This window comes from Trachypithecus francoisi, unplaced genomic scaffold, assembly GCF_009764315.1.
Source record: "Trachypithecus francoisi isolate TF-2019V2 unplaced genomic scaffold, Tfra_2.0 Contig01440, whole genome shotgun sequence".
Lineage (NCBI taxonomy): Eukaryota > Metazoa > Chordata > Mammalia > Primates > Cercopithecidae > Trachypithecus > Trachypithecus francoisi.
The window spans coordinates 30235536-30260753 of NW_022681431.1; the positions used below are offsets into that span (position 1 = coordinate 30235536).

General features: G+C 41.3%; 1 protein-coding gene, 1 long non-coding RNA gene and 1 other non-coding gene across 5 annotated transcripts in view; 1 reads left to right on the forward strand and 2 right to left on the reverse strand.

Moving 5' to 3' along the window:
• Nucleotides 1-17489, reverse strand: part of KAT6A (lysine acetyltransferase 6A) — a 125651-nt gene extending 108162 nt beyond the window's left edge. For 2 of the 3 annotated variants that reach the window (XM_033232156.1, XM_033232154.1), the window contains exons 1-2: nt 17362-17489; nt 13752-14676 (exon numbers count right to left, since the gene is read on the reverse strand). In XM_033232156.1, the coding sequence (XP_033088047.1) occupies nt 13752-14351 (600 nt within the window). In that variant the 5' untranslated portion in view covers nt 14352-14676; nt 17362-17489. Of the gene's footprint in view, nt 1-13751; nt 14677-14980; nt 15069-17361 lie in introns of those variants that run through there. The other variant, XM_033232155.1, reaches the window with a different exon arrangement.
• Nucleotides 8301-8372, reverse strand: LOC117096077. Its single transcript, XR_004442339.1, has one exon. It is a non-coding gene; the product is annotated as a small nucleolar RNA SNORD112 (small nucleolar RNA).
• Nucleotides 17361-25218, forward strand: part of LOC117095527 — an 84315-nt gene continuing 76457 nt past the window's right edge. The window contains exon 1 of the long non-coding RNA XR_004442061.1: nt 17361-17446. This is a non-coding gene — a long non-coding RNA (uncharacterized LOC117095527). The remainder of the gene's footprint in view (nt 17447-25218) is intronic.

Sequence of the window (25218 nt, forward strand, 5' to 3'; positions counted from 1 at the left end):
ACAAAGAAGATACTGGAGGAAGGAAAATCAATGGGAAGAAACTACTAAGGTAATCAGGAGAGAAATGATGAGGACCTGCTCTAACAGAGGATCTCGAATACAGAAGAGGTTAAATAAGAGATGTTAAAAAGTATAAGACAGAAGACAGGATGGAACAGAACTGAATCCAAAAGACAGACAAGTGAGGTATGGAAGATGACACCAAAGTTTCCATTTTAAGCATCAGAGTCAATGGCAACGGCTCTTACCACCATAAGAAATGACAGCCAACTAAAGGAAGTTGATAAATTCCATTTGAGCCATCGTGAATCTGATATACTACACAATTTTTTTAATTGAAAACAAACAAACAAACAAAACAACCAGATACTGCCAGACAGATGGAAATACAAAGATGAAAAACAAGAACCTGAATTCACTAATAGGAGACAGGCTAAAAAAATACTATGTAAAATGGGCTATGATGCAAGTGTGTACAGATATATGCAGGATGGAGATGAACACAGCTCTTGAAGTCAGCCTGGCAGCATACATAAAATACTACACAATGGAATATACAAGTCCAAAGGTCAGAAGAGAGCTCTCAAATTAAGATACGAAATTAGAGTCATCAGTACAGAACACAGAGGTCTAGACAACCCAGGAAAGTTGAAACAGTAAGAAACGAGTGAAGAACAGAACCTTAGGGAATCCAACATCTAGGATACAGGCAAAAGATAAAATGTCAATAAACTGCAAAAGAATTACCAGAAAGATGGGAAGACGGGGGAGACATCTAAGAATTATCCCAGAGTAAAGGGAAGAATGAATGGTCAACGAACCCTAAATGCAGCTGAGAGCTCAGGTAAAATAAGACTGAAAACTGTCCACAAGAGCAGTTTCAAATAGTGCTGCTCTAGGGCCAAAAGCCAGACTGCAGCAGAGGTGGAATGAACATAGACTTTTTTCAAGAAGTTTAAAAATGAAAAGAAACAGGGTATACATAGAAAGAAGGATCTGCAGTTGTTTTTTGGTTGTTTTTACTCTAATAGGAGAGGCTTCCACTGGCTAAGGACTAAGAAGTGAGAAAGATCGAGTCAAAAAATGTGACTACTTTTGATGGCACACGGCCCCTGAGGCAGGAGAGAATGGGGTCCTGAAAAAGAATGGAGAGATGAGCCTTTCACACTTCTTTCACTGTCCTATGAGAAGGTAGCAAAGGGGGCAGAAATAAGCACAGATGTATTTAGGACAGCATGAGAGGGTATAAACTCAACGAACTCAATTGGACAGATTCCATTATCTCTATGATGTAGCATATGAGAGTATCTACTGAAAATGAGGAAAAAAAAGGTGGGAGGAAATACTGAATTTCTGCAGACAGAAGAGACTATACACAGACATACATCTTCAAACAGAGGGTAGAGTTGAGATTGGAGGCCACAAATTTGTAAGTGGCATCCCACCACCACATGGTCATGAGATTTCCCCCAAAGTTAAAGCAGACAGGGTTGGCACAATGGCTCACGCCTGCAATCCCAGCACTTTGGGAGGCCAAGGCAGGCGGATCTCCTGAGGTCAGGAGTTCGAGACCAGCCTGGTCAACATGGTAAAACCCCATCTCCGCTAAAAAAATATAAAAATTATCCAGGTGTGGTAGGAGGCATCTGTAATCCCAGCTACTTGTAAGGCTGAGGCAGAAGAATCGCTTGAACCCAGGAGATGGAGGCTGCACTGAGCAGAGATCACACCACTGCACTCCAGCCTGGGTGACAGAGCAAGACTATGTCTCAAAAAAAAGAAAAGCAGAGAAGGTAAATGGCTGGAGTTTGCCAACATGATGCAGGAGTAGTGACTGAGTGAGGATGTGCCATAAGGCCAAGCAATGAGAACAGCATCAGAGTGATGGGAGGGCACCTGTCGGAATCATGCAGGTAACTTTCTCGCAACTATATACCACAAAAGATCTTCATGAGATAAAGCAGTGAGGGTAAGGAGAAAGAAAGGTAGAAGATTAGAGCAGTTATAGCCAGGGAGGACAATAAAACAGAATGTGTATTTCCAGAAGTACACTGTCCTGGGTCCACAGTGTGTTCATGAGGGTATGTGTGAAGTATGCTATTTCATCTATTTGTTTGAATGTCAATTATGAGGCTAAAAAGTACCTGCTTCTTCTGTCTCCTGACACTTAGCCAGTCCCCACTACAGAGATGTTTGTTCTAAGCATTAGAGCAATGGTTCTTCACCCCAACTGCACATCAGATAAACATTCTAAAAAAAAAAAAAAAAAAAAAAAAAAACTGAAACCTGGGCCTCAGTACTAGTCAAATTTAACTGGTTTGGTATTTATTTTTTAAGCTTCCTCAGGTAATGCTAAAGTGAAGTTAGTGCCAGGAACCACTGCTTTCCAAAGAATAGGGCTTTGGATTTATATTACAGAATTAAAGAAAAACTGAGTGGCATGGAAAAAAGTAAGGCAGGAAGATGGTGAAAGAGGGTCTAAATACTAAGATATTTAAAGATGCCCTGAATAGAAAAATTAGGAAACCATTAAAGTACAGAATCACACTCCACACACAAAAATAATAATGTTTCTGAGAGTTCTGTTAAAGGTTCTAGAAAACTCAGGAGTTAAATGCCTCGCTGTAACTAAGCAATGACTAAGAAAAAAGGAACCTAGACTTTACTAAGCTCAAAGAATTGAAAACCAACACTTAGCAGCTCTCCAGGTCAACTACAGTTCACAATTCCCTGGAGGAAAACGCAGCCCATAGTACAAGTCTGACAACACCTCCAGATCTGCGGAATCACCTATTCTACATAAATGGTAAATGGCAAAAGAAGCAACTATTATATTCTTTCACACATTAAAAGTTTTGTTTTTTTTTTTTTTTTGGCTGCCAGATTTTATTTCCACACCAGTTATCTTCTTCTTAACAAGTTACACCTATAATCTTAAAATCGCCCAGTTATTTTACAAATAACTGTCCTCACTCTTAACCTTTATTTGCCACTATTCTAACGTACTTGTTAAGTTTTACAACAAAGCACAAGTGATGCAGAGATGAAGTGTTAGTCATAAAGACCAATAAAGAAAAAGTGAGGTGCTGTCTGCGGTCTTCCCCACACGGTCTGTTTACAGGTAACATTACAAATCTTTCAAGCTCCTCCCAGACACTATGTTTATAGAAGTGCTAGACTATATACTTTTGGTCCACCTATACTGAACGTCTTTGGTAAAAATTACTTCATCAATAGAAAGGTTTGTACCTTACTATCTCTAGCTCAGTCTCAAGAATTTTAAATTCTAACCAACTTCCAAGTCACTCAGAGGTCATTTGTGTTGTAGACCTACTGAAAATTAGACTTACCTTTAAATTGACTTTTTTTTCCAAAACTCAAGGAGTACTTTTTCTTCCAGCATTAAGGTAGCTCAACATGTTCCTCTTCTAATATTTAGCCAACAACTTAAGAAAACCTTGATTCCTCTCATTTCGGCCATAAGAAAACAGTCTTTTCCCAAAAAGTTGTTTCAAAACTCTAACAAGAGTGTATAGCTATTTTCACACACTGAAATAGCAGATTTAAATACTTGTGGCTTACAATATCACCAAAATTCTCTAGACAAGGTTTATTCTATGGTTTCCATTAAGGAAGAGAATTCTAACTAAATTATTTTAGGCTCACTGCTCTCTAAGGCCATAAAGCAGTACTATAGCATAATGAAAAAAGCACAGAACTGAGAAGGGCCTGACCAGTTCTCCCAGATGGTAAACTTGCTGTGTGGCACTGGACAAGACATTTCAATGTCTTTGGCTCTCAAATTTCCCTATTATTTGTGAAATCAGATTAGAATCACTGTGATCCAAGAGTGCTACTGACTCAATAAAATTCAATAAAATGCAGAAAATACAAGTCTTTTTTTCTAATAATCTGTATTTTGTAAGTATAATAGAATTAAACCATAAAAGATACCTCAATCAACACTACAGCCAGTCTTACTTTTCCCTAGCAGTCTTATTTCGTTTAACTGCTGATAGTTAAAATTTATTTTGACCCGGAATGGCATACTACTGTAATCTCTATGCTTAATTTCAACCCCTAACAAAACAGTGCCACACTACAAACGGTTTCTTCACCTGTTCCCTAATGAAGTTGAAAGTAATTCCTTGGCCTTGAATTTAAAGATACATGTACAGGGCTGATGAAAGCCATCTGTTGGGAACTATGACTTTCATGTGAAAGGAAAAAACCAGAAGGAACTGCTTTCATTTTCCTGGGAACCAGCTGCAGCTGAATGAGTCCTAATCCTGCTCCAGCTGGGACAAGCAGAAGGGTGAAGTTACTCCTGGTCTAATTCATTCGCTGCAGATCGTTTGTGAAATGACTCCACCCCTGAGTAGCCAATTGGTAAACAACTTTATCAGAATGAAGCTCTTAATAATTCCTATACATAAATCAGAGCATGAAAAGTACTCATTATTATAATTTTAAGAAACACTCTCCAGGTCATCAGAAAAAAGCAAATTTTTAATTCTATTTAAACCAGCAAATTTGGCACCTAGATTTTAGTCCTCTTACATAGCTAAGAACCAAGTCGGTATGACAAATATACTTTCTCTAAAACTTTAAATGCAAAGAGAAAATAACTCTAAAAGATGTTAAGGAGATTCTTACAGCTTCAAGAAGACTGAATGATATAAATTTTATTTGCAGATTCATCACAGTTCCTGTTATGTATTTGTTCTCCTAGTATTAAACGTAAGTGTAACAAAAAAAGTATTGGCCCACATGTCCAGGATGAACCCAAGAAAAACAGGCAGCAAGGATAAAAAAGAAACTTAATGTATTTTGTATTTCCTTATATTCATTTTCCATTTAGTTTTCTGTAAGACATAATGAAAACTTGTATTATTAAATACCTATTAAATAAACATCATATGCCTATAAAACTTAACTATATAGAGTTCTTTCGAGACTTCAATAAGAAAGTACATGTTAAAGCACTTAAAGAAAAAAGTCTCCAACACATCATCAGCCCTTAACAAATGTTAGCTATTAATAGGTTTCTATAAGCAACTCTTTACATTCCCTTAGCCTATTGACACAGGGCAAAGAAAAAACGAAGTTAAGATGGTTAGATCCTCTAGATTTCTATTCCTGAAGCCATTTGTGGTACCTGACGTCTTCATTAATTTCTTCTTTTATTTCACCAATTGGAAGGTAGACCAAGAAAGAGTAAAGTACTCAGTTGCTAGAAAAATGTCTAGGTTGTAAGTATAAAAAAAATTGGTGGCTGGGTGTGGTGGCTCACACCTGTAATCCCAGCACTTTGGAGGTCGAGGCAGGTGGATCACCTGAGGTCAGGAGTTCGAGACCAGCCTGGCCAACATGGCGAGACCCTGTCTCTACTAAAAATACAAAAAATTAGACAGGCGTGGTGGCGGGTGCCTATAATCCCAGCTACTCATGAGGCTGAGGCACGAGAATCGCCTGAACCTGGGAGGTGGATGTTGCAGTGAGCCGAGATCGCACCATTGCAGTCTAGCCTAAGTGACAAGAGCAAGACTCTGTCTCAAAAAAAAAAGAAAGAAAAGAAAAATTGGTTTGGTATAGAACTTTGGATTAGTAATGGCTAACCCAAGCTTTAGTAGCACAGTAGTTTTATTTCGGGGTGTGTCATGGGCTGAAAATTACCAAAAATCATTGAGCTAGATGATCAAAAAAATCTGTACACTTGGCCAGGTACAGGGGCTCACACCTATAATCTCAGCACTTTGGGAGGCCAAAGCAGGTGGATTGCCTGAGGTCAGGAGTTCAAGATTAGCCTGGCCAACACAGTGAAGCCCCATCTTTACTAAAAATACAAAAATTAGTTGGGCGTGGTGGAGCATGCCCGCAATCCCAGCTCTTCAGGAGACTGAGGCAGGAGAATCGCTTGAACCTGGAGGTAGAGGTTGCAGTGAGCCAAGGATGCGCCACTGCACTGCAGTCTGGGCAACAGGGTGAGATTCTTTCTCAAAAAAAAAAAAAAACTGTACAGCTGATTGTACTTAAACAGATACTATTTTACAACATATCTCGGGGTTATTTTTCAATTTCTGAATTTTTAAAGAATAAATCTGCTGAGACAAAGTTAATTCCTAACCAGATTTACAATTAATCCACCTCAATGACTTGTTAGTAACAAATTTGTATTTCTAGCCCACTGCTCCTGGTACATTTGGAGTCACAAACAAATGGTATAAACAATGATGTCAGAAATGTACGGCATGGGCCGGGCGTGGTGGCTCACATTTGTAATCCTAGCACTTCGGGAGGTGGAGGCAGAGGCAGAGGTGGGCGGATCACCTGAAGTCAGGAGTTCCAGAACAGAAGTGGCCAACATGGCGAAACCCTGTTTCTATTAAAAATACAAAAATTAGGTGGGTATGGTGGCATATGCCTGTAATCACAGCCGGCAGGCAGGGGAGGCAGCAGAACTGCTTGAACCTGGAAGGCAGAGGTTGCAGTGAGCGGAGATCAGGCCACTGCACTCTCAAAAGAAAAAAGAAAAAAAAAAAAAAGAAATGTATGTCATAAAAAAATTTTAAATTATTAAATGTAACAATTATTGAGAGCAATCCATTTCATACGTGATATTATAATATCTATGTTTTCCACATCACTGTATCCTCAATATTTTATCTTTTGCTTTCAGAAGATATTTTGTTTTTTTGTTTTCCAAAGTGAACAATCATTCTGTCAAGCAGTCCATGTAGTCCTGAACTTAACAGCATGGACAACTATTCATTGTCTTTCTATATAGTATCAAAGCAAGAATCTGAAATTGAAATTTCCAAGCTTACATTGGTTAACAATTATAAAATACCATGATTCTAACATATAAAATGTGAAACAACTCTACTATAAAGGTCATTTCCAAATAGCTAAATCAAAACTTTATCACTCTTAACTTTCAGTAACTTAAAAATATATCCCCGGCCAGGCGCGGTGGCTCATGCCTGTAATCCCAACACTTTGGGAGGCCAAAGCGGGCAGATCATGAGGTCAGGAGTTCAAGACCAGCCCGGCCAACCTGGTGGAAACCCCATCTCTACTAAAAATATAAAAATTAGCCGGGCATGATGGCGTGCACCTATAATTCCAGCTTACTTGGGAGGCTGAGGCAGGAGAATCGCTTGAACCCAGGAGGTAGAGGTTGCACCACTGCACTCTAGCCTGGGCAACAAAGCAAGACTCCATCTCTCAAAAAAAAAACAAAAAAAAATCCACATTTTAATCAGTATCTCTACATCAAAAATTTAAATTCTAAATTCCAGTCAAATTCCAGCTCTACTTACTCTATAATTTAAAATATAAATTCCAATAAAACAAAATAAGTTTGACTCTACTAAGAGTTGACCATATTGAGATGTAACTTAGAGTGAAAGGAAAGAGATTTATCATTGGATCTTTCTGCTCCAGGTTACCCAGCTGGGAGTAACCTGAACAATAACATTAGTTGACAATACCTCTCTTCCCTTTCCAACTGAATGCTTTACCAAATTATAATTCTGTTCCAAAATACTATGCCACCAAATAACAACACTTTTAATGAGTTGGCTGATTACCATGAAAGAGAATACTTTTCTGGGCTAGTAATACAGAACACAAACTATATATATTCAAGTAAATTATGTCAGTGTGTAAAATGAACTCAGAAGTTTTAAATCAAGGTGAAAATTATTCTTGGAAGGAAACTGAATCTTTCCAAGACTCACTATATAAAGATAATTTTTTAAATGGACCATCACAATCTCAAATAATTGCCTTGCCCACTAAACATCTAATTATTTCTCAAAGTCATGACACTTAATTGGTATGAAAAAATAATAATATAAAAAAATTAACAGTTCATAAACTAAAAAAGGCTTTCAAAAAATGTATTTTGTATCTCTATTCTGTCTGCTTTAATCCCCTCACAGGACCTAAGTCCTAAATCCACTGTTCATGGCAGGCATTCAAATGTTTGCTAAATAAATAATGAATAAGTGAAGTAAATGCAACAAATTACCTTACAGTAATATCTATATATCAAAAAGAAATTTACAAGGAGGAAGTTGCTATTTAAGCCAGTTACACACTATTCTCCTCACCTATAATCCCATGATTCAAGGAAAGCAGTATTTCTGTCCCAAATTAAAGCACTCTGGTATAGCCATACAACTGATCCCTACCATGCCTATCAGAAAATGTTAGTGACAACTGAAATGAAAACTAGTAAGCATAGAAATTATCTTTAAGGGAAAAAAAATGGCATGTAGGCAAAAACTTTTTTTAATGGACCTCAGACATACAAAACTAGATTACTCATAATCTTTGGTTCCTAACACATTCTTATCACTGGTCCAAAGTGAGTTTTCAAATCTGTTCTGCAAAAAAGAAAAATGGGCACAAACAATGAAGGGGAGTGGGGAATTTGTCCTTTTACAATTAGGAAATGTGCTATGAAGTTAACACCAAGGACATTCATGAGTTTGTACTTGAGTGCAGTGATAGCCATCATACGTTACTGCTCCTAAGAGGTGGTCAGTCTGGCTATTAGAAAGAATTTGGAGCCAGACTGCCCAAATTCAAATCCTAGTCTGCCACCTAATATTGGTGTGACTTCTGCAAGTTACTGAAATCTCTTTTATGCCTCAGTTTCTTCACCTGTAAAATAAAAGTACCTATTTCACTGCTAGTACTGTTACCTTATTAATAGCTAGCTAACCTAACAGTAGCTAGTTATGTTAGAGGATTAAATGAGTTAATATATGTACAGCATTAAAGTAACGCCTGGCACATAGCAAATAAGCAAATAAATAAACTCACCATGAACTACCACACTCTAAAGTTAGCTCAAAAATTTCCCTTATGGCCGGGCGCGGTGGCTCAAGCCTGTAATCCCAGCACTTTGGGAGGCCGAGACGGGCGGATCACGAGGTCAGGAAATCGAGACCATCCTGGCTAATACGGTGAAACCCCGTCTCTACTAAAAAAATACAAAAAACTAGCCGGGCGCGGTGGCGGGCGCCTGTAGTCCCAGCTACTCCGGAGGCTGAGGCAGGAGAATGGTGGGAACCCGGGAGGCGGAGCTTGCAGTGAGCTGAGATCCGGCCACTGCACTCCAGCCTGGGTGACAGAGCGAGACTCCGTCTCAAAAAAAAAAAAAAAATTTCCCTTATAACATGGGTTAAAAACTTTTTTTTTTTGAGATGGAGTCTTGCTCTGTTGCCCAGGTTGTAGTGCAGAGGCACATTCTAGGCTCACTACAAGCTCCGCCTCCCAGGTTCAAGCGATTCTCCTGCCTCAGCCTCCCGAGTAGCTAGGATTACAGGCACCCATCATCATGCCAGGCTAATTTTTGTATTTCTGTAGAGATGGGGTTTCACCATGTTGGCCAGGCTGGTCCTGAACTCCTGACCTCAGGTGATCTGCCCCCCTCGGCATCCCAAAGTGCTGGGATTACAGGCCTGAGCCACCAGGCCCGGCCTAAAAACTTTTAATCATAGTATCCCATGGATTCTCCTCAGTACTTATCAATGTGAGAAGAATACACTAAAGTTCAAATGTCTTCACAAAAACTCCTCTTAAACGTATTCCAATACAGTTGATCTCCCAAAAGGATCAAAACCACTTAACTGCTGAAAATCTAACATACAATTCCTTCCAAAGGTTAGTATCACAAAAAAAAAAAAAAGTTAGAATTGAAACCAGAAAAAGTAAAGAGGAACTTGCTCAAGTTTCTCCACGCAGTCTTTAAATTTCATCTTCACCTTACAGTTGGTCAGGTTAATAGAAATACCTGCATTAGCATCCCAGAGAAGACAGAACTGTTTCTGTTCCAAGCAGAGTGCCTGGTCCACAGTAGGTGTTTAATGACTATATGCTGAACCAATTAATGCCTAAAAGTGAAACTACTTCTGACCTATACACCTTCCTTTCTCCATCACTGTCAAATAAACTCCGGATAATTTTTTTTTTTTTTTTGAGAACATCTAGGTTCGTAACAGCAAACCATCAATTCTGCATATGAACTGACTGCGTAGTTTGAAGAAAAGAAAATAGTTAAAATACAATTTTAAAGGGGCAGAGATAATCTGTTCAAAGGAATAATCCCTCATCCTAGAATTCACTGTATTATGATTTTAAATCTAAACTTTTCATACCTTTGGGGGAAGTCACACAGGTAATTCACTACTGAAAATAAGACTCCATTTAAAAATACAGAAGAGAGCTCATCAACTCTAATTTAATATATGTTATCATGAAATTAGTTTTCCAAAGAGATCAGTACACATACAAGTCTACTTACTCAAAGAAACAAACTCTATTTTTCCACATGTCTAAATTGAGTTACTTCAGTTAACAACACTACAGGCAGGGCGCGGTCCAGCACTTTGGGAGGCTGAGGTGGGCGGATCACCTGAGGTTGGGAGTTTGAGACCAGCCTGATCAACAGGGAGAAACCCTGTCTCTACTAAAAATACAAAATTAGCCGGGCATGGTGGTGCATGCCTGTAATCCCAGCTACTTGGGAGGCTGAGGCAAGGGAATTGCTTGAACCTGGGCAGTGGAGGCTGCAGTTAGCCAAGTGCCATTGCACTTCAGCCTGGGCAACAAGAGCGAAATTCCATCTCAAAAAAAAAAAAAAAAAACTATATATGAAAGCAATGTAAGCAAATTGGTATTTCTTTTTCATTTTTTCAATTATTAAATCACTTTTGTTTTTCTCACTTTATTTCTCCAAAAGCAAATGGGGCCAGGTGCAGTGACTCATTCCAATAATCTCTGCCCTTTGAGAGGCCAGGTCAGCAGGTCGCTTTAGGTCAGGAGTTGAGACCAGCCTAGCCAACATGGTGAAACCCCGTCTCTACTAAAAATACACACACACACAAAAAGTAGCCAGGCGTGGTGGCGCACATCTATACTTCCAGCTACTCAGGAGGCTGAGGCAGGAGAATCGCTTGAACCTGGGAGGCGAAGGCTGCAGTGAGCTGAGATCACACCACTGAACTCCAGTCAAAGCAAAACAGCACATCTCTACTGAGTTAAACTTTTCTTAATGCAAAGGTGCTATGAAATGGCCTCAACAAAGTTCCTTAGCTCAGCCGCAAAATAAGGACTGTTGGATTAGACAGTTCTCAGGGTCCCTTCCAAAAGTAAAATCCCAGGGTTCTAGGACTTGGATTTGTCTTGCTCTATACTATACTGACTACCTTTTAAAAATATGCTCAAATGACATTTTTATATGGCTAGTATTTTTTAAAATTAAAATATCTATTGATAATTCAAGCAAGTGTAATTACAATAAAAGCAGACAACAGGCCAGGCACGGTGGCTCATGCCTGTAATCCCAACACTTTGGGAGGCAGAAGCGGGTGGATCACTTGAGGTCAGGGGTTCGAGACCAGCCTGGCCAACAAGGTGAAACCCCGTCTCTACTAAAAATACAAAAATTACCCAGGCATAGTGGTGTATGTTAATCCCAGCTACTTGGGAGGCTTAGGCAAGAGAATCGCTTGAACCTGGGAGGCAGAGATTGCAGTGAGTGAGACTGCACCACTGCACTTCAGCCTGGGCGACAGAGCGAGACTCCGACTCAAAAATAAATAAAAGCAAACAGGTGTCCTAACAAGAACTTATAACATCCACTTCACAAGTATGGCACTGAATTGATCTAACTATAAATTATTTCCTGTTTCCAGGCAGTTAACCTGTTAGATCATTTAATAATTGTAGAAATCCAATCATTGTATTTAACTTCAGCCACATGTGATAAAGTTTCTACAGGTAAGATTTCTTACAGCACTAAAATACAGAATAAAGCATTTTAATTACTTGTCTACCTTGAATTTTTAATAAATACTCTTAATAAATGCTCAAATTATATACAGCCATTTTATGAATGAGATTCTCTGTCAATTCATGACTACATGAGAATCATTTCAAGGGTAATAACAGCAAGATTATGTTTTATTTCAGTGTTCACAGGGAAAATTGAACCCTAGAATAGATCTCTAAAAATTTCATCAAAGAAAAATACTGTTAATTTTCAATTGTTGAAGAAAAATCTCCAGGTATTCAGTGGGCTGCTAATAATACAACAAATTTAGATCAAATCTCAAATTTTCAAAATACATTCAATGTTTACCATCTTTCCACCCTAGGAGTACCCTTTATCATCTTACGCAAAATGAAGACCATTTTACTTATGTCTACCAAGGTGTGCAGCAACTTAAAGCATCACTGCTCTCCAAGGAACTATAATTCAGAGCACCTCAAGAAAATTTACAGCTAAGATACTAGATCAATGTAAAAAACAGGTACTAACAAAATTCTCCTAATCTCCAAATATCTATTGAAGCACCAAAATTTACTGTTTAAGAAGTCATACTTTCAACTATACACAATAACATCCTAAAACACAACAGAGTAAAGTATACACCTGGGCATCAAAACTTCCAACTCTCCAGAACTTTACCTTTCTTTTCGTTTTTAGAACAGGTGTCACTCAGTTGTCCAGGCTGGAGTGCAGTGGTGAGAGCATAGCTCACTGGAGCCTCAGACCCCTGTACTCAAGCAATCCTCTCCAACACAGCCTCTCAAGTAGCTAGGACTACAGGTGTGCCCATACCTGGCTAATTTTCTATTTTTGGTGGACATGGGGTCTCGCTATATTGCCCAGACTGGGCTCAAACTCCTAGGCTCAAGCCGTCCTTCTGTCCCAGTCTCCCAAAGCGCTGGGATTACAGGCATGAACTACTGCACCAGGCCCTCCAGAACTCTTCTAATTCAGGATACTGTATTCCTGTCCCATGCAACTACAGCTGTCATAAATAACAACATTTAGGACTTGATCATATGCAAAGCCATAATACATGATAGAAAGCTATAATACAAACAGCAGAAACAAGAATTGCTAAGTTTGCTTAGTTGCGCCTATGGGTCATGAGAATCTGTCTCATTCCTGTGCAACAAAATGGAAAATAGAAAAAGACAGGTTCTCAGAGTCATCTGCTTGTTTCAAATTCAAGTCTCCAGGATTTGGCTGCTCATCAACTTCCAGTAGTAAGGCATTGTAAGAATCTTTAGTTAAAAGTTTTATAGTCTCATGCTGGACTACTCCTCAAGCAAAATAATTTTTAAAAAGTTTTTAAAAAAAGGTTTTAAACTCATATGCCACTTTTTTTTTTTTTTTTTTGAGACGGAGTCTCGCTCTGTCGCCCAGGCTGGAGTGCAGTGGCCAGATCTCAGCTCACTGCAAGCTCCGCCTCCCGGGTTCACGCCATTCTCCTGCCTCAGCCTCCCGAGTAGCTGGGACTACAGGCGCCGCCACCTCGCCCGGCTAGTTTTTTGTATGTTTTAGTAGAGACGGGGTTTCACCGTGTTAGCCAGGATGGTCTCGATCTCCTGACCTCGTGATCCGCCCGTCTCGGCCTCCCAAAGTGCTGGGATTACAGGCTTGAGCCACCGCGCCCGGCCTCATATGCCACTTTTTCATTGTAATGTAAAGAAGTTCTTTTAGGAAGATTAACATTCTACATTTTTAATCTTAGGCTTCAAATATTTCAAAGTACCAGAACAAATCTATGTTCTCATAGCTACAACTCACCAATAAAAAACCACAGGTGATGACTCCACTAAAGTCCCCAAACAAAAAACTTGAATATAACTTCCCAGAAATGTGAATTTGTAGCATCCTATATCATCAGCTCTATAAACCCGGAGGCATATGCCATTCTTACCTTATCCTTTTCATGTGGAAGAAGGGACACTGGAGGTAAACAGGAAAGAGACTCACAACACTCTTTCCCATCCACATTGGTTGCTTTAGTGTTGAGTCGATAAAGAGGTCCATCTTTAAGGAGTCTGCCATGGCCAATGGCACGTTTAATAGCCAATCGTAACTGCTGGTGAAAGCCAGAGGCAGCACTGCCTCCAAATAACGCAGACACATCCTTCTGACCTTTCAAAAAACGTTCGATGCTTTTCAAAGTTGAGCCACCAGACTCTGCCAAGCCCTCAACTGCCCGCTTTATCAGTTTATTCCAATCCACATTTTGTTTATTATCCAATTTTCCATGGTTCCGAGGCTTAGGAAGTGCTATTCGCCCAGGATTATCAGGATCTTTATAGGAATTGAGTCCTTTATTTGAGACTTTTAAAATCGTTCCATCTTTAACACTCAACTCCAATTGTTCTAAAACAGTTTTACGATCTAAGCCATGGGATGAAGACACAGCATTGCATATCCTTTCTTCTGAAGGACGCTGTTTCTGCTTTTTCACTTTTTTGATGGCCTCCAAAATCCACTCAGTATAAAGCGGGTTTGCGAGTTTTACCATGGTGAAGGATTCTGTATATCCATAGAGTCGTTATCCCTTATCCTGATGCTGAGTAAGTTTTACACCATGGAAACCAAGATTCTCGGAGGCTGGGAACCAGTTAACCATAGCATACAAGTTTTCTGGCCTAAGTCCTTCCTCCTTTCACAAAACAGAATGCCTCCCCAATTGTACTATAGAAACCAAAACAACCTGTTGTTTGAAATGTCTTCCAACTTCCCAACGAATTTCTCAATAGCACCACACATAGGTCTCGTCATAAAGCTGTAAGAACTCAAGAATATTTCACTCCCGGCTTCAGAGCAGAAAAATGTGCATCTTATGCCTGAAAAGCAATGAAAACAAGGTCAGTTTTCTACCAACACCTATTTCGAACGAAAATAAGCATCCTCATCTTAAAGCAATCAAACAGCAAGTGTTGAGTGGGCACCCTTGCGAATTTCCAAATTTATCTATTAACATTCCAAAACAATCATGTATGTAAACCACGGGAATAAAAAACAAAAGAAAAAAAAAGATGAGTAATTAGGATACAATGAGGAAACACGATGAGTGTTCTAAGAACGACCTTAAGCTACCACTAACCAGAAGGGGTGATGGCTATTCTGTACTCCGCAATCTCTGCTCACCAGTCTAGGAATTTCAACTCTTCCTTGACATCTTTCCCCAAGAAACTAGTCAGCACTTCAACAAGTATCTGGATTAGTAGAAAGAATCCTGCAATGAAAGTAAGAGTGAATCTTTCACCTTTCAAAATTCTAGACATTCAGAGTGGACAAAAACAGTCAATAAGATAGGAAGAAAACGATTGAGAAAATTTTAGCTATTTCTTATATGAAAAGAAACAATGAACACAATATGCACGCCCAGTTTATAATTTAAGTACAGTATTACCTTAATCTTTCCTAATGGAAACAAAAATACTACTGAAAATAGCCTAGGGTGAAAGTGCTACCTGAATTTAACAATAATTCACTTACATTCAAATTTTAAGAATTATATGCTGATAGCTTCTCCTAACCCAAACTAAGATGTTTCCTTACATTCAAATTTTAAGAATTATATGCTGATAGTTTCTCCTAACCCAAACTAAGATGTTTCCTTACATTCAAATTTTAAGAATTATATGCTGATAGGTTCTCCTAACCCAAACTAAGATGTTTCTATCCATATGCTGAAGAGAGTCACAACTGTCAAACTGCGTATAAGTAATCCATAGTCAGGAAAACTAGACGTGAGGAAGGCCCAGAATCACTGGGGTCAACGCACATACTACCTATCAAATGTACAGTACAGAAAAAGAAATGTACTGGCTACTTGTGGGTCTAAAGAGACACCCAAATAATAAAGATATAAATTCAAGATTGCTGTCCTGAAACGAACACTAATAAAACATAAACACAAATGTACTGTCTCTCTGAATCAAAGTCAGTATCCTTACAAAAGAATCTGGTAGATGGAATTTTATTTAATCACTAAAATACTGAATTCTAAATCTAACTCTTTTACCTCCAAAACTAAGTTTAACTGAGTGTTTCTTAGAACTTCTGCTCTCATTCTAGAGATCATTTGCATTACAATATAAACAATGCTAGACAAATGGCTCCCACAGCAACTATTCTTAGTAGTGACATTAAAATCAAACGGAAAACTAATACACACTAGGAAAGAGATATTACTATTAACTCTGATAGGAAAGAAAAGAGTGAAGCAAACATTCAAACCTGAGCCAAGATTTGTTTTTAAATTAGCTGCCTAAATAGAAGCCCCCTGGGACAGCTATGCTTCAATTTGGTGAGGGTCTCAAGAGGGTAGATATCAGAGTATTATTACTCCAAGCAAGTTCATTATACAGATATTAAGTCTAAACTAAAAGAGAAGCTACAACCTGAGTTTAAGAAGCTGGGAACGAACGTCCTAATTGACTAAGTTTCGCAGGTAAAAAAATGAGTGACAGTCACTCATTGTCTTTCCGGCCGGGATTGTCATCAGTCTCCCGGTCTTCGGAAAGTCAAGCGTCTGCAGCCTCGGATCTTAACTCCCGGAAAGTACGCTAGTAGAGCGAGCGCAACTCGCTTCCGACAGTCCTTCCCGTCCCCATTCCCCACCCCCAAACACGTCTTCGCGCTCTCTTTTCAAAGAGCGAGAAACTTTAAAAACTTGGATCGGCACAGCCCCGCAGCTCGCCGACTGGCGCTGCGCCGTTTCCACGCGATGGAAACAGACCCAGAGCACAAGTTAACAATGAAATCATGTGAAGGAGTTCAGACCCGTGCATCGCCCCGGCCCAGCTCCGCACCCTGAGCTCTGGGGGCCGGCTCGAGGGCGGCGCGGGGTGCTGGGAGCCTGACAGTAGCGCACTGAGCGAAGCGGCGAGGTTGACAGGCGCCCGGCCTCCCCTCGGCGGCGGGGCTGACAGCCCGGCAGACACAACACCACACGTGCTGCGCCTCGCACCACAACACCCGCCGGCCTGTCAGCCCCGCTCGCTGCCTCAGCCCGGCTCGGATCCCCGCGCCCCCGGCCGCAGCCCAAGCCGGAGCCGGAACCCGAGCCAGAGCCCGAGCGCCCGCGAGCGCGGGGAGAAGCGACCCGGCCCGGCCGGCACTGCGCGCGGCGGGCGGGTGGGCGCGCCCCGAGGGAGAGCGGGCTCGCCGGCTCCGCCAGCCCGAGGCTCCGCGGCCTGGGCCGCTCGCCGCCCGCCCACCCGCCGGCTCCCCCAGGGCGGGCCCGGCCGGCGGGGTCGGGGGCGAGGGGCCCGGGAGCGCGGGGCCGGGCGGCGGCGCGCGGGCCGCGGGCTGGGGCAGGCGGGCGCCGGGCGGGAGGGCGCGAGGGGGCGGCCACGGCGCCCCAGCCCGAGGCCTGGCGCAGAGCAGCGGGAGGCGGCGCAGGCCGCGACGGGGCCTGCAGCGGCCCGCCGACCCCGCGAGGCAGCGGAGTGGGCCCTGGAGCGGCTCAGCCTCGGGCTGGGCGGCCAGAGGCTGCCGGGGACGGCCCCTCGGCTACTTACCGGGAGGAAGTAGAGCCCGGATCCCGGAGACCCGGGCCGGACCGCCGAGATGCCCCAAACTGACACGGCCGCCATCTTGGAGACAGTGAGCTCCAGCCGGGGGGAGGGGAGGCGAGGCGGCGGAACAGCCGCGGGGGGAGGGGAGCGTCGCGAGGGAACGGCGGCCTGGGGGAGGGAGCGGGAAGAGCCTGGGCGGGAGGCGAGGGGAGGCGGAGGCCCGGCAGCGCGGGAGGGGGGCGGCCGGGAGCGGGAAGAGCTGGGCAGAGAGCCGGGAAAGGCCGGAGGGCGGGGCGGGGCAGCAGGGAAGAGCCGGCCGGCGGGGTCACGTGGGGCCGGTACAAAAGGCCAAAGCCAGGGTGGGAGAAGGACTCGGTGGGGCTGGAGGCTGTTGAGCGTGGCCTCCTTCTGTACCTTCTCACGCGTTTAAGTCAGACAGCGACCCGGGAGAAGAGCTGGTGCACCCCATGCCACCACTGGGGAAACTGAGGGCAGGCGCCTGGGTGGGGTGGCTTCAGTGTGGCACGGAAATCCGGCAGCCACGCAGGATGGGAACTCTCCGCGGCGTCTGTTTACAGTTAGTGAGCCCTCCCTCCCCACTCATTTGCCTGCAGAGCGACTGTCCGGAGCCCGAGACCGGGGTCCGCCCGAGGGCGGGGCCTGAGGGGCTGCAAGGAGGCGATTTCCCGTGCTCACCCCTGGCTGCTCGTCTCAGCCCCCGACGGCTCTCTTCTGTTGGTGGGAAGATTGGGGAGAGGGTGGAACCAGAGGCACCCGTCTTAAGCCTTTCAGCAGTGACTTCATTTTTTCCCTCCCCCAGCAGCTGAGAGGGTTCTTGGACCTCACTAGAGCTATTTTATGGGAAACGCCACAGACCTGGGTCATGTGACTTGGACAAGGTCACACAGCTAGTGTGTGGCGCACACCTGAGCCTGGGACTGAGATTTGTCTTATTCCAAAGCCGGTCTTCCCTTCTTGCCCTGTGCAGAACTCGTGTCCATACTTAGAGCGGAACCAGGAGCAGGCACTTTGTGGCCTGCCTGTCCTCTACTGGCTGCATGGACGTTTCTTTGTCTTGCCTTTCATTTAGTTTAAACTATCTGATGCAGAGATTGAGTCATACTTTTTTTTTTTTTTTGAGACAGTCTCGCTCTGTCGCCCAGGCTGGAGTGCAGTGGTGCGATCTTGGCTCACTGCAACCTCAAACTCCCGGGTTCAAGCGATTCTCCTGCCTTATCCTCCCGAGTGGCTGGGACTACAGGCGCCCGTCACCATGCCTGGCTTATTTTTGTATTTTTAGCAGAGAAGGGGTTTCACCATGTTGGCCAGGCTGCTGGTCTCGACCTCCTGACTTCAAGTGATCCGGCCTCCTCGGCCTGCCAAAGTGCTGGGATTACAGGTGTGAGACACTGTACGTGGCCGAGTCATACTTTTTTTTTTTTTTCTGCATTCACTGGAAAGACAGTAGACATGAAAAAGACATATTAAATGTTTAATCGTTTACATGGAAGTGTATCCTGCTGCCGGACCTTTATCTGCCCTGTCCCCAACCCTGTACGACCGACCCCACCTAGACTGTCGCCCCCAATACCTCATTGTATCTCAGCTTTAGCTTTTAAGGGCCTCCCTCTCACCCATTGCCTTAACTTCCATGCTGACTTCCTCTTCCGAACTTCTGTAGTAGTATCATTTGCTCTACTCATTTTGGACTTATATGTGGTCTATCTATCTATATATAACGAATACATTTCCTGGTAAATGTTCTCCTATAATGACTTTGCATCTCCAGCGCTTAGAATAATGTTGTACAAGTACTGTAGTAGATAGTTAAAAAAAAAAAAGTTGCTCGTGAATGAACAATTTTTTAAGCCGTTAAGAAAGCCGGTCGTGGTGGGGCGCTCCTGTAGCCCAGCTACTCGGGAGGCCTGCTTGAGCCCAGAAGTTCCAGGCTGCAGTGAACTATGATCGCCACTGCACTCCAGCCTGGGAGACCCAGCGAGAGGCAACCCAGACTTTTCTATCTGTCCCGTCTCCACTCTAATCCGTAGCCTTACCTTCCATACCATAGACTCTGGACCATTCAATAAGAATAATAACTTTTCAGATGATGGTCCAGCCAAATCAATATCCTGACACTGACAGAAACAGAAGTGTAATGTAGTGAGGTTGACTGAGTTGCCCTTCATCACCTACTTCCAAGCCCCATCTCCAAAGCAGTAGAGAAATTTGGAATACATGATAATCCAATAGAAAGGATCTCTTTCATCCTGGATGAATCAGATAGACACATTCTCAGGTAAAATGGCCCCCGTTTGTAATGAAATCACCTCCAGGAATAAAAAAAATATATATATGTTCTCTTTTAGTAGAATAGGCAGATTTTTATTTCCCAAAGAGGGCAGGTAAAGTCATATTAATACAAAGACAATGAGTTCTTCATGTGAGACTATAGTGTGTGCCCTTCAGAAGAAAAATAATACAGAGATGAGTTGTGTTTACTTTTGGATAATTTGGAAGAAAACTGGCCACAGCCATCCCTCTGAAAAGACCAAACTGGGGATTAAACAGCAAGAATTTAAAACAATTTGTAACAACAAAGTATAGTTGAGCTTTTCACACAGCTTCCATAAAGAATCTCTGCTTTACATTTGCATAACTAAATGGCACATTCAGGAGGTCTTCTCAAAATAAAAATCTTGCAACAAAGACAGATTAAAGTCCTCATCATTTGCAAGTTAAAAAGCAATCTGCACTCTGAAAGGATAGTTTTTCTTAGCTCAAACTTTACTCTGATTCAGCCCTGTGGAGCTGGCAGCTAAAGGTTATTTCCCCCTTGCATATTTTGCTCTAGGAATCCCTGCCTTTTCACTTGTACTTGTTAATTATGGCTTATACGGAGTCCATGCCAGCCTGAAATTGGAAGATTGCTCTGTCCTGGTTTCAACAGAAAAAATCTTTAGTCCATTTACATTTAATATAATTACTGGTATATTTGGATGTATGCCCAACATCTTACCATTTATTTTGGATCACCTATTTCACATCCCTTGTTCTCTGCTTTTTGCCTTCTTTTGAATTAATTAAAATATTTTAACTATATCATTAACCCCTCTATTAATTTTTAAATTATACATTACTAGTTTTAGAGATTACAACATTGCTTTTTGACTTACTACCTTCTAATAAATAATTACTTTTATCACTTCCCCAGTAATGCTAAGACATTAAAATACTGTGTCTCCACCTACCCATCTCCCTTCTGTGTTTATTGTTGTCATGGATTTTAACTGTGTATTTTAAGCCCCACAAGAATTTATACTTATTGTTCTGTTCAATAAATACTCATTTAGATTAACCTACATATTTATCCTTATATTGCTCTTCATTCCAATATGTGTTTCTGTGCTTCTGTCGGAAGGTTTTCTTTCTATTTGAATAATTTCTCTGTTTTACAGTGGGTCTGCTGATGACAAGTTCTCTCCAAGGTTGTTTGAGTTTTTACTTTTTGTTTTTTGTGGGGTTTTATTGCCTAAAACTTTGCATTGTCCTTCATATTTTTACTGGGTATAGCATTCTGGTTTGGCAAGGTTTTTTTGTTTTTTTTTTTGTTTTTTTTCCCCAGCACTCTGAAGATGTTTTTCCATTGTCTTCTGATTTCTATCACTCCCTTTTATTCCTTTGAAAGTAATGTCTTTTTGCCTCTGACTCCTTTTAGGATTTTTTCTTATCTTTAGTTGTCAACAGCTTTACTATGATGTGTCTAGATGTGGTTTTCTTTGTATTTGTCCTACTTAGGTTCATGAGTGCAATGGGTGTACACAGAGTCCGTTGCATTTGTGGGTTTATATCTTTTAGGAAATTCTTGGTCACTATCTCTTCTCTCTCCTTTTCTTTTAGGGTTTAAATTATACATATGTCAGAATTTTTCATTGCTTACCATCTGTATTTCTTATCATCTTTTTCCCCACCTTTTTTTTCTCTATGCATGAGTCGGTATATTTTCTATTTAATTGTGTACTTTTAAACCCAATTGTGAGTTCTTAATTTTGGTTATTATATTTTTAAGTTCTAGAATTTTCACATGATTCTTAAAATCAAATTCATTTGGAGAAATTATTTATTTATATATGTATTTTCTCTGCTGTTGCCTCTATTTTCTTGAACATACCAATCCTAGATTTTTTTTAACCCTAGACATTTTAAAGCTCTTTCTGATCATTACAATAGCTGAATCTTCTGTGGATCTATTTCTATTGTATATTCTTTCCATTGGTTTGGGTCACTTTTTTCCTGGCCCTTAGCTTGTCTGAGAATTTTTAATAGAATGTCACACATTCAAATATGAAAAATTGTAGAGGCTCTGGATAGTATTATCTTCATCCAGAGAAGGATTCCCACTCTCCTTTGCAAAGCATTTAGAGTGAGAGCTAATCACCTTAATCAACCAGAGACTGAGTTAACTTGGAGTTGGGTTTTGGCAAGATTTAATTCACCTCTTTTCTGCTGCTGCTTCCAGTAGCATAAGCCTCTGAGGGTTCCAACTGAGAGTTGTGTGTGTTCCCTGGGACCCTTCATCCCAATGGATACTGAAGTCTAATTGTTGTTTCTGTAGAACCATGAGACGGTCAAAATCTCTTCACTCTGCTTTTCAGAGGCTTTCTGCTTAGCTTTTTAACCTTCTGTCTCGTGCATCTTCAGAATTTGGAAAATGACTTGAGGGAGACTGACAGTATTGGGCTCAATTATTTACCCCTCCCTTCTCACTGGGAATCTGGCCCCTCTTGTTCTTAAGTTTCTCTCTCCAACGTTGCTGAACTGGCAGAATCATCCCTGGTGGTGTCTTTGCCTATTAGGGCCTCTTTCTGTACTCAGAACCAAAACTCAGACTCTGGCCTTATGCCCAGAATTTCCCCAAGGAACAAAGGTACTGCTGAATGTCAGCTCACCTCTACATACAGTTTCCCCTTCTCTGAGATTGTGTCCTCATAAGTCCTGGTTGCTTCAACAGCTCACTGATGCCTTCAAACAGATGTTTTATGCTTTAGCTGGCTCTCCTAATTGTTTTCAGCTGGATTATTGGTTGGCTATAAGTACCCCCATCATACTCAGAACCAGGAAATGTTTTTCAAATGAAATGATCTTGCCTTCCCCCTCAGTAAAACAAAAATAAATGTCTGAACAAGGTTCTGCCTGAGGTATCAAGATATAGTTTACAACACTGTCTGTGTATCAGAATCATCTCAGTACTTTTTAATAAGTAAAAGAGTCCAGAATTCCATACCAGACCTACTAGATCTGAGTTTCTGAGAGATTAATTTGGCTGTGTATTTTAAAATGCTTTCCAGGTATGCACATTTGCTCTGACAACAATTAAGTAATGGAGACTGGATTTATCCTCCCCTCTTAAACATCTGGAATAAAAAATAGTTTTCTGACATAGGTTTTCTGACAAAATATATGAAACAATGGTTTTCAGACATTCGACAATAGACAGTGTAGGACACTGATTGCTAAGGTAAGAGAAGTAAACAAGTTGAGCCATCTAATTGCCCCAGCCTACTGCCTTGCAACAGTTTCCAGGCCACAGGACAGGCAGTGGCAGAGCCCAAAGCCCAGCAATACTGCTGACTTGAGGATAATCAAGGATATCAGGATTCAGGGAGGCCAACGTAGCTAAAGTTTGGAGGACAGAGAACCAGAAAGGGGAAAGCTACATAGACATACAACTTCAAATATCTACAGAGGGGTCCTTTTACTTCTTTGGATGAGCATTGATTTGTACATATTTGAGAAGAGACTAATTGGAAACTAATTGGGAAAACAAACCACCAAAAAAAGGCAGGAAAAACAATTCCCAGAGCTCCCGTATGAATGGAAATTGTGCCTGTTTTCACCAGCCAGAATGGGAAGACCTGTCTGTACATTTTGTCCTTAGTCCTCAGGAGGGTGTCATCTTGGTACTGAAAATGAATTTGCCTATATTAAAAGGAACGTGGGGGATTTGAAGAAATAATGGCTGAAATAGTCCCAAATTTAATAAAAACTATAAACCCACAAATTCAAGGCATTCAAATAACACTAAGCAGAATATAAAATTGTAACCACACCAAGGCACATTATAGTAAAATTGCTGAAACCAGGCGAAAGTCTTAGCCAGAAAAAAAAGATAATACACAGGAAAGAACAAAGACAGGAATTACATTAGACTTGTTATTAGAAACTATTCAACCAAGAAAAAAAGTCTTCAGATTGCTGAAAGATTTTAAAAAATCAACCTAGAATTCTTTACTCAGCAAAAATGTCTTTCAGAAATGGAAGAGAAATAAAAATGTTTCAGACAAAAAAGAAAAAAGTGGCTGGGTGCAGTGGCTCATGCCTGTAATCCCAACACTTTGGGAGGCTGAGGCAGGTGGATCGCCTGAAGTCAGGGTTTCAAGAGCAGCCTCTCCAACATGGTGAAACTCTGTCTCTACTAAAAATACAAAACAGCCGGGCATGGTAGCACATGCCTGTAGTCCCAGCTACTTCGGAGGCTGAGGCAGGAGAATCGTTTGAAGCCGGTAGGCGGAGGTTGTAGTGAGCCAAGATCATGCCATTGCACTTCAGCCTGGGTAATAGTGTGAGACTCTGTCTCAAAAAAAAGAAAAGAAAAGAAAAGAAAAGAAAAAAAGCAACTGGGTGCAGCGGCTCACACCTGTAATCCCAGCACGATAAGAGTCCAAGGGAGGAGGATTGCTTGACACCAGGAGTTCAAGACCAGCCTAGGCAACATAGTGAGACCCCCATCTCTATAAAAAAAAAAAAAAAAAAAAAAATTGAAAAAGAGCTGGGTGTGGTGGTGCATGCCTGTAATTCCAGCTACTTGAGAGGCTGAGGTGGGAGGACTGCCTGAGCCTAGGAGGTCAAGGCTGCAGTGAGCCATGATTGTGCCACTGCACTCCAGCCTGAGTGACAGAGCAAGACCTTGTCTCAAAAAAAAAGGAATAAAGGGAGGGAGACAGGGGAGGGAGGGAAAGAAAAAAGCTAAGATAGTTTGTCACTAGAAAATATGAACTTCCAGAGCAAGACTTTGTCAGAAAGAAAGAAAGAGAGAGAGAGAGAGAGAGAGAGAGAAAGAGCTAAGGTAGTTTATCAGTAGCAAGCATGAACTTCCAGGAATATTGAAGATACTTCTTCAAAAATAATGGGAAAGGATACTAGACTGAAATTTTGATTTACAGATAAATGTTAAGAACTCTGTAATTGTGAAATGTGTGGATAAGTACAATTTTTTTATTCTTTATAAGATGATTGTGTAAGGCAAATTAATAACAATGTATTACGGGGTTTAAAACTTATGTAATAGTAAAATGGATAATGGGGGAATGTGGAGAAATGGGAATAATGGTTACAAAGTTTTACACTGTACATATAGTGGCAAATCATCATTTGAAGGTAGACTGTAGTAAGCTAAAGATGCATATTGTAAACCTTACAACAACCATTGAAAGTAATAAAACTACAGTACGGCTACTAGGCCAATAGGGAAATAAAAGAGTCACAAAACTACTCAATTTAGAAGAAAACAGGAAAAGAAGAAAAAGAGTAAAAACTAGATTAGACAAATAGAAAACTATAGCAAGATGATACACTTAAACTCAACTATATTGATAATTATATTAAATATAAGTGGTCTAAACATCAAATTTAAAAGCAGAGATTATCAGATTGTATATAAAAGCAAGAGCAAAGTATGTGCTGTCTACAGAAACACATTTTAGATAAAAAGACACAAAAATGTTAAATGCAAAAGAATGAAAAATACATGCCAGGCAAACACTAACCAAAAGAATGATGGAGTGACAGTGTTACTATCAGACA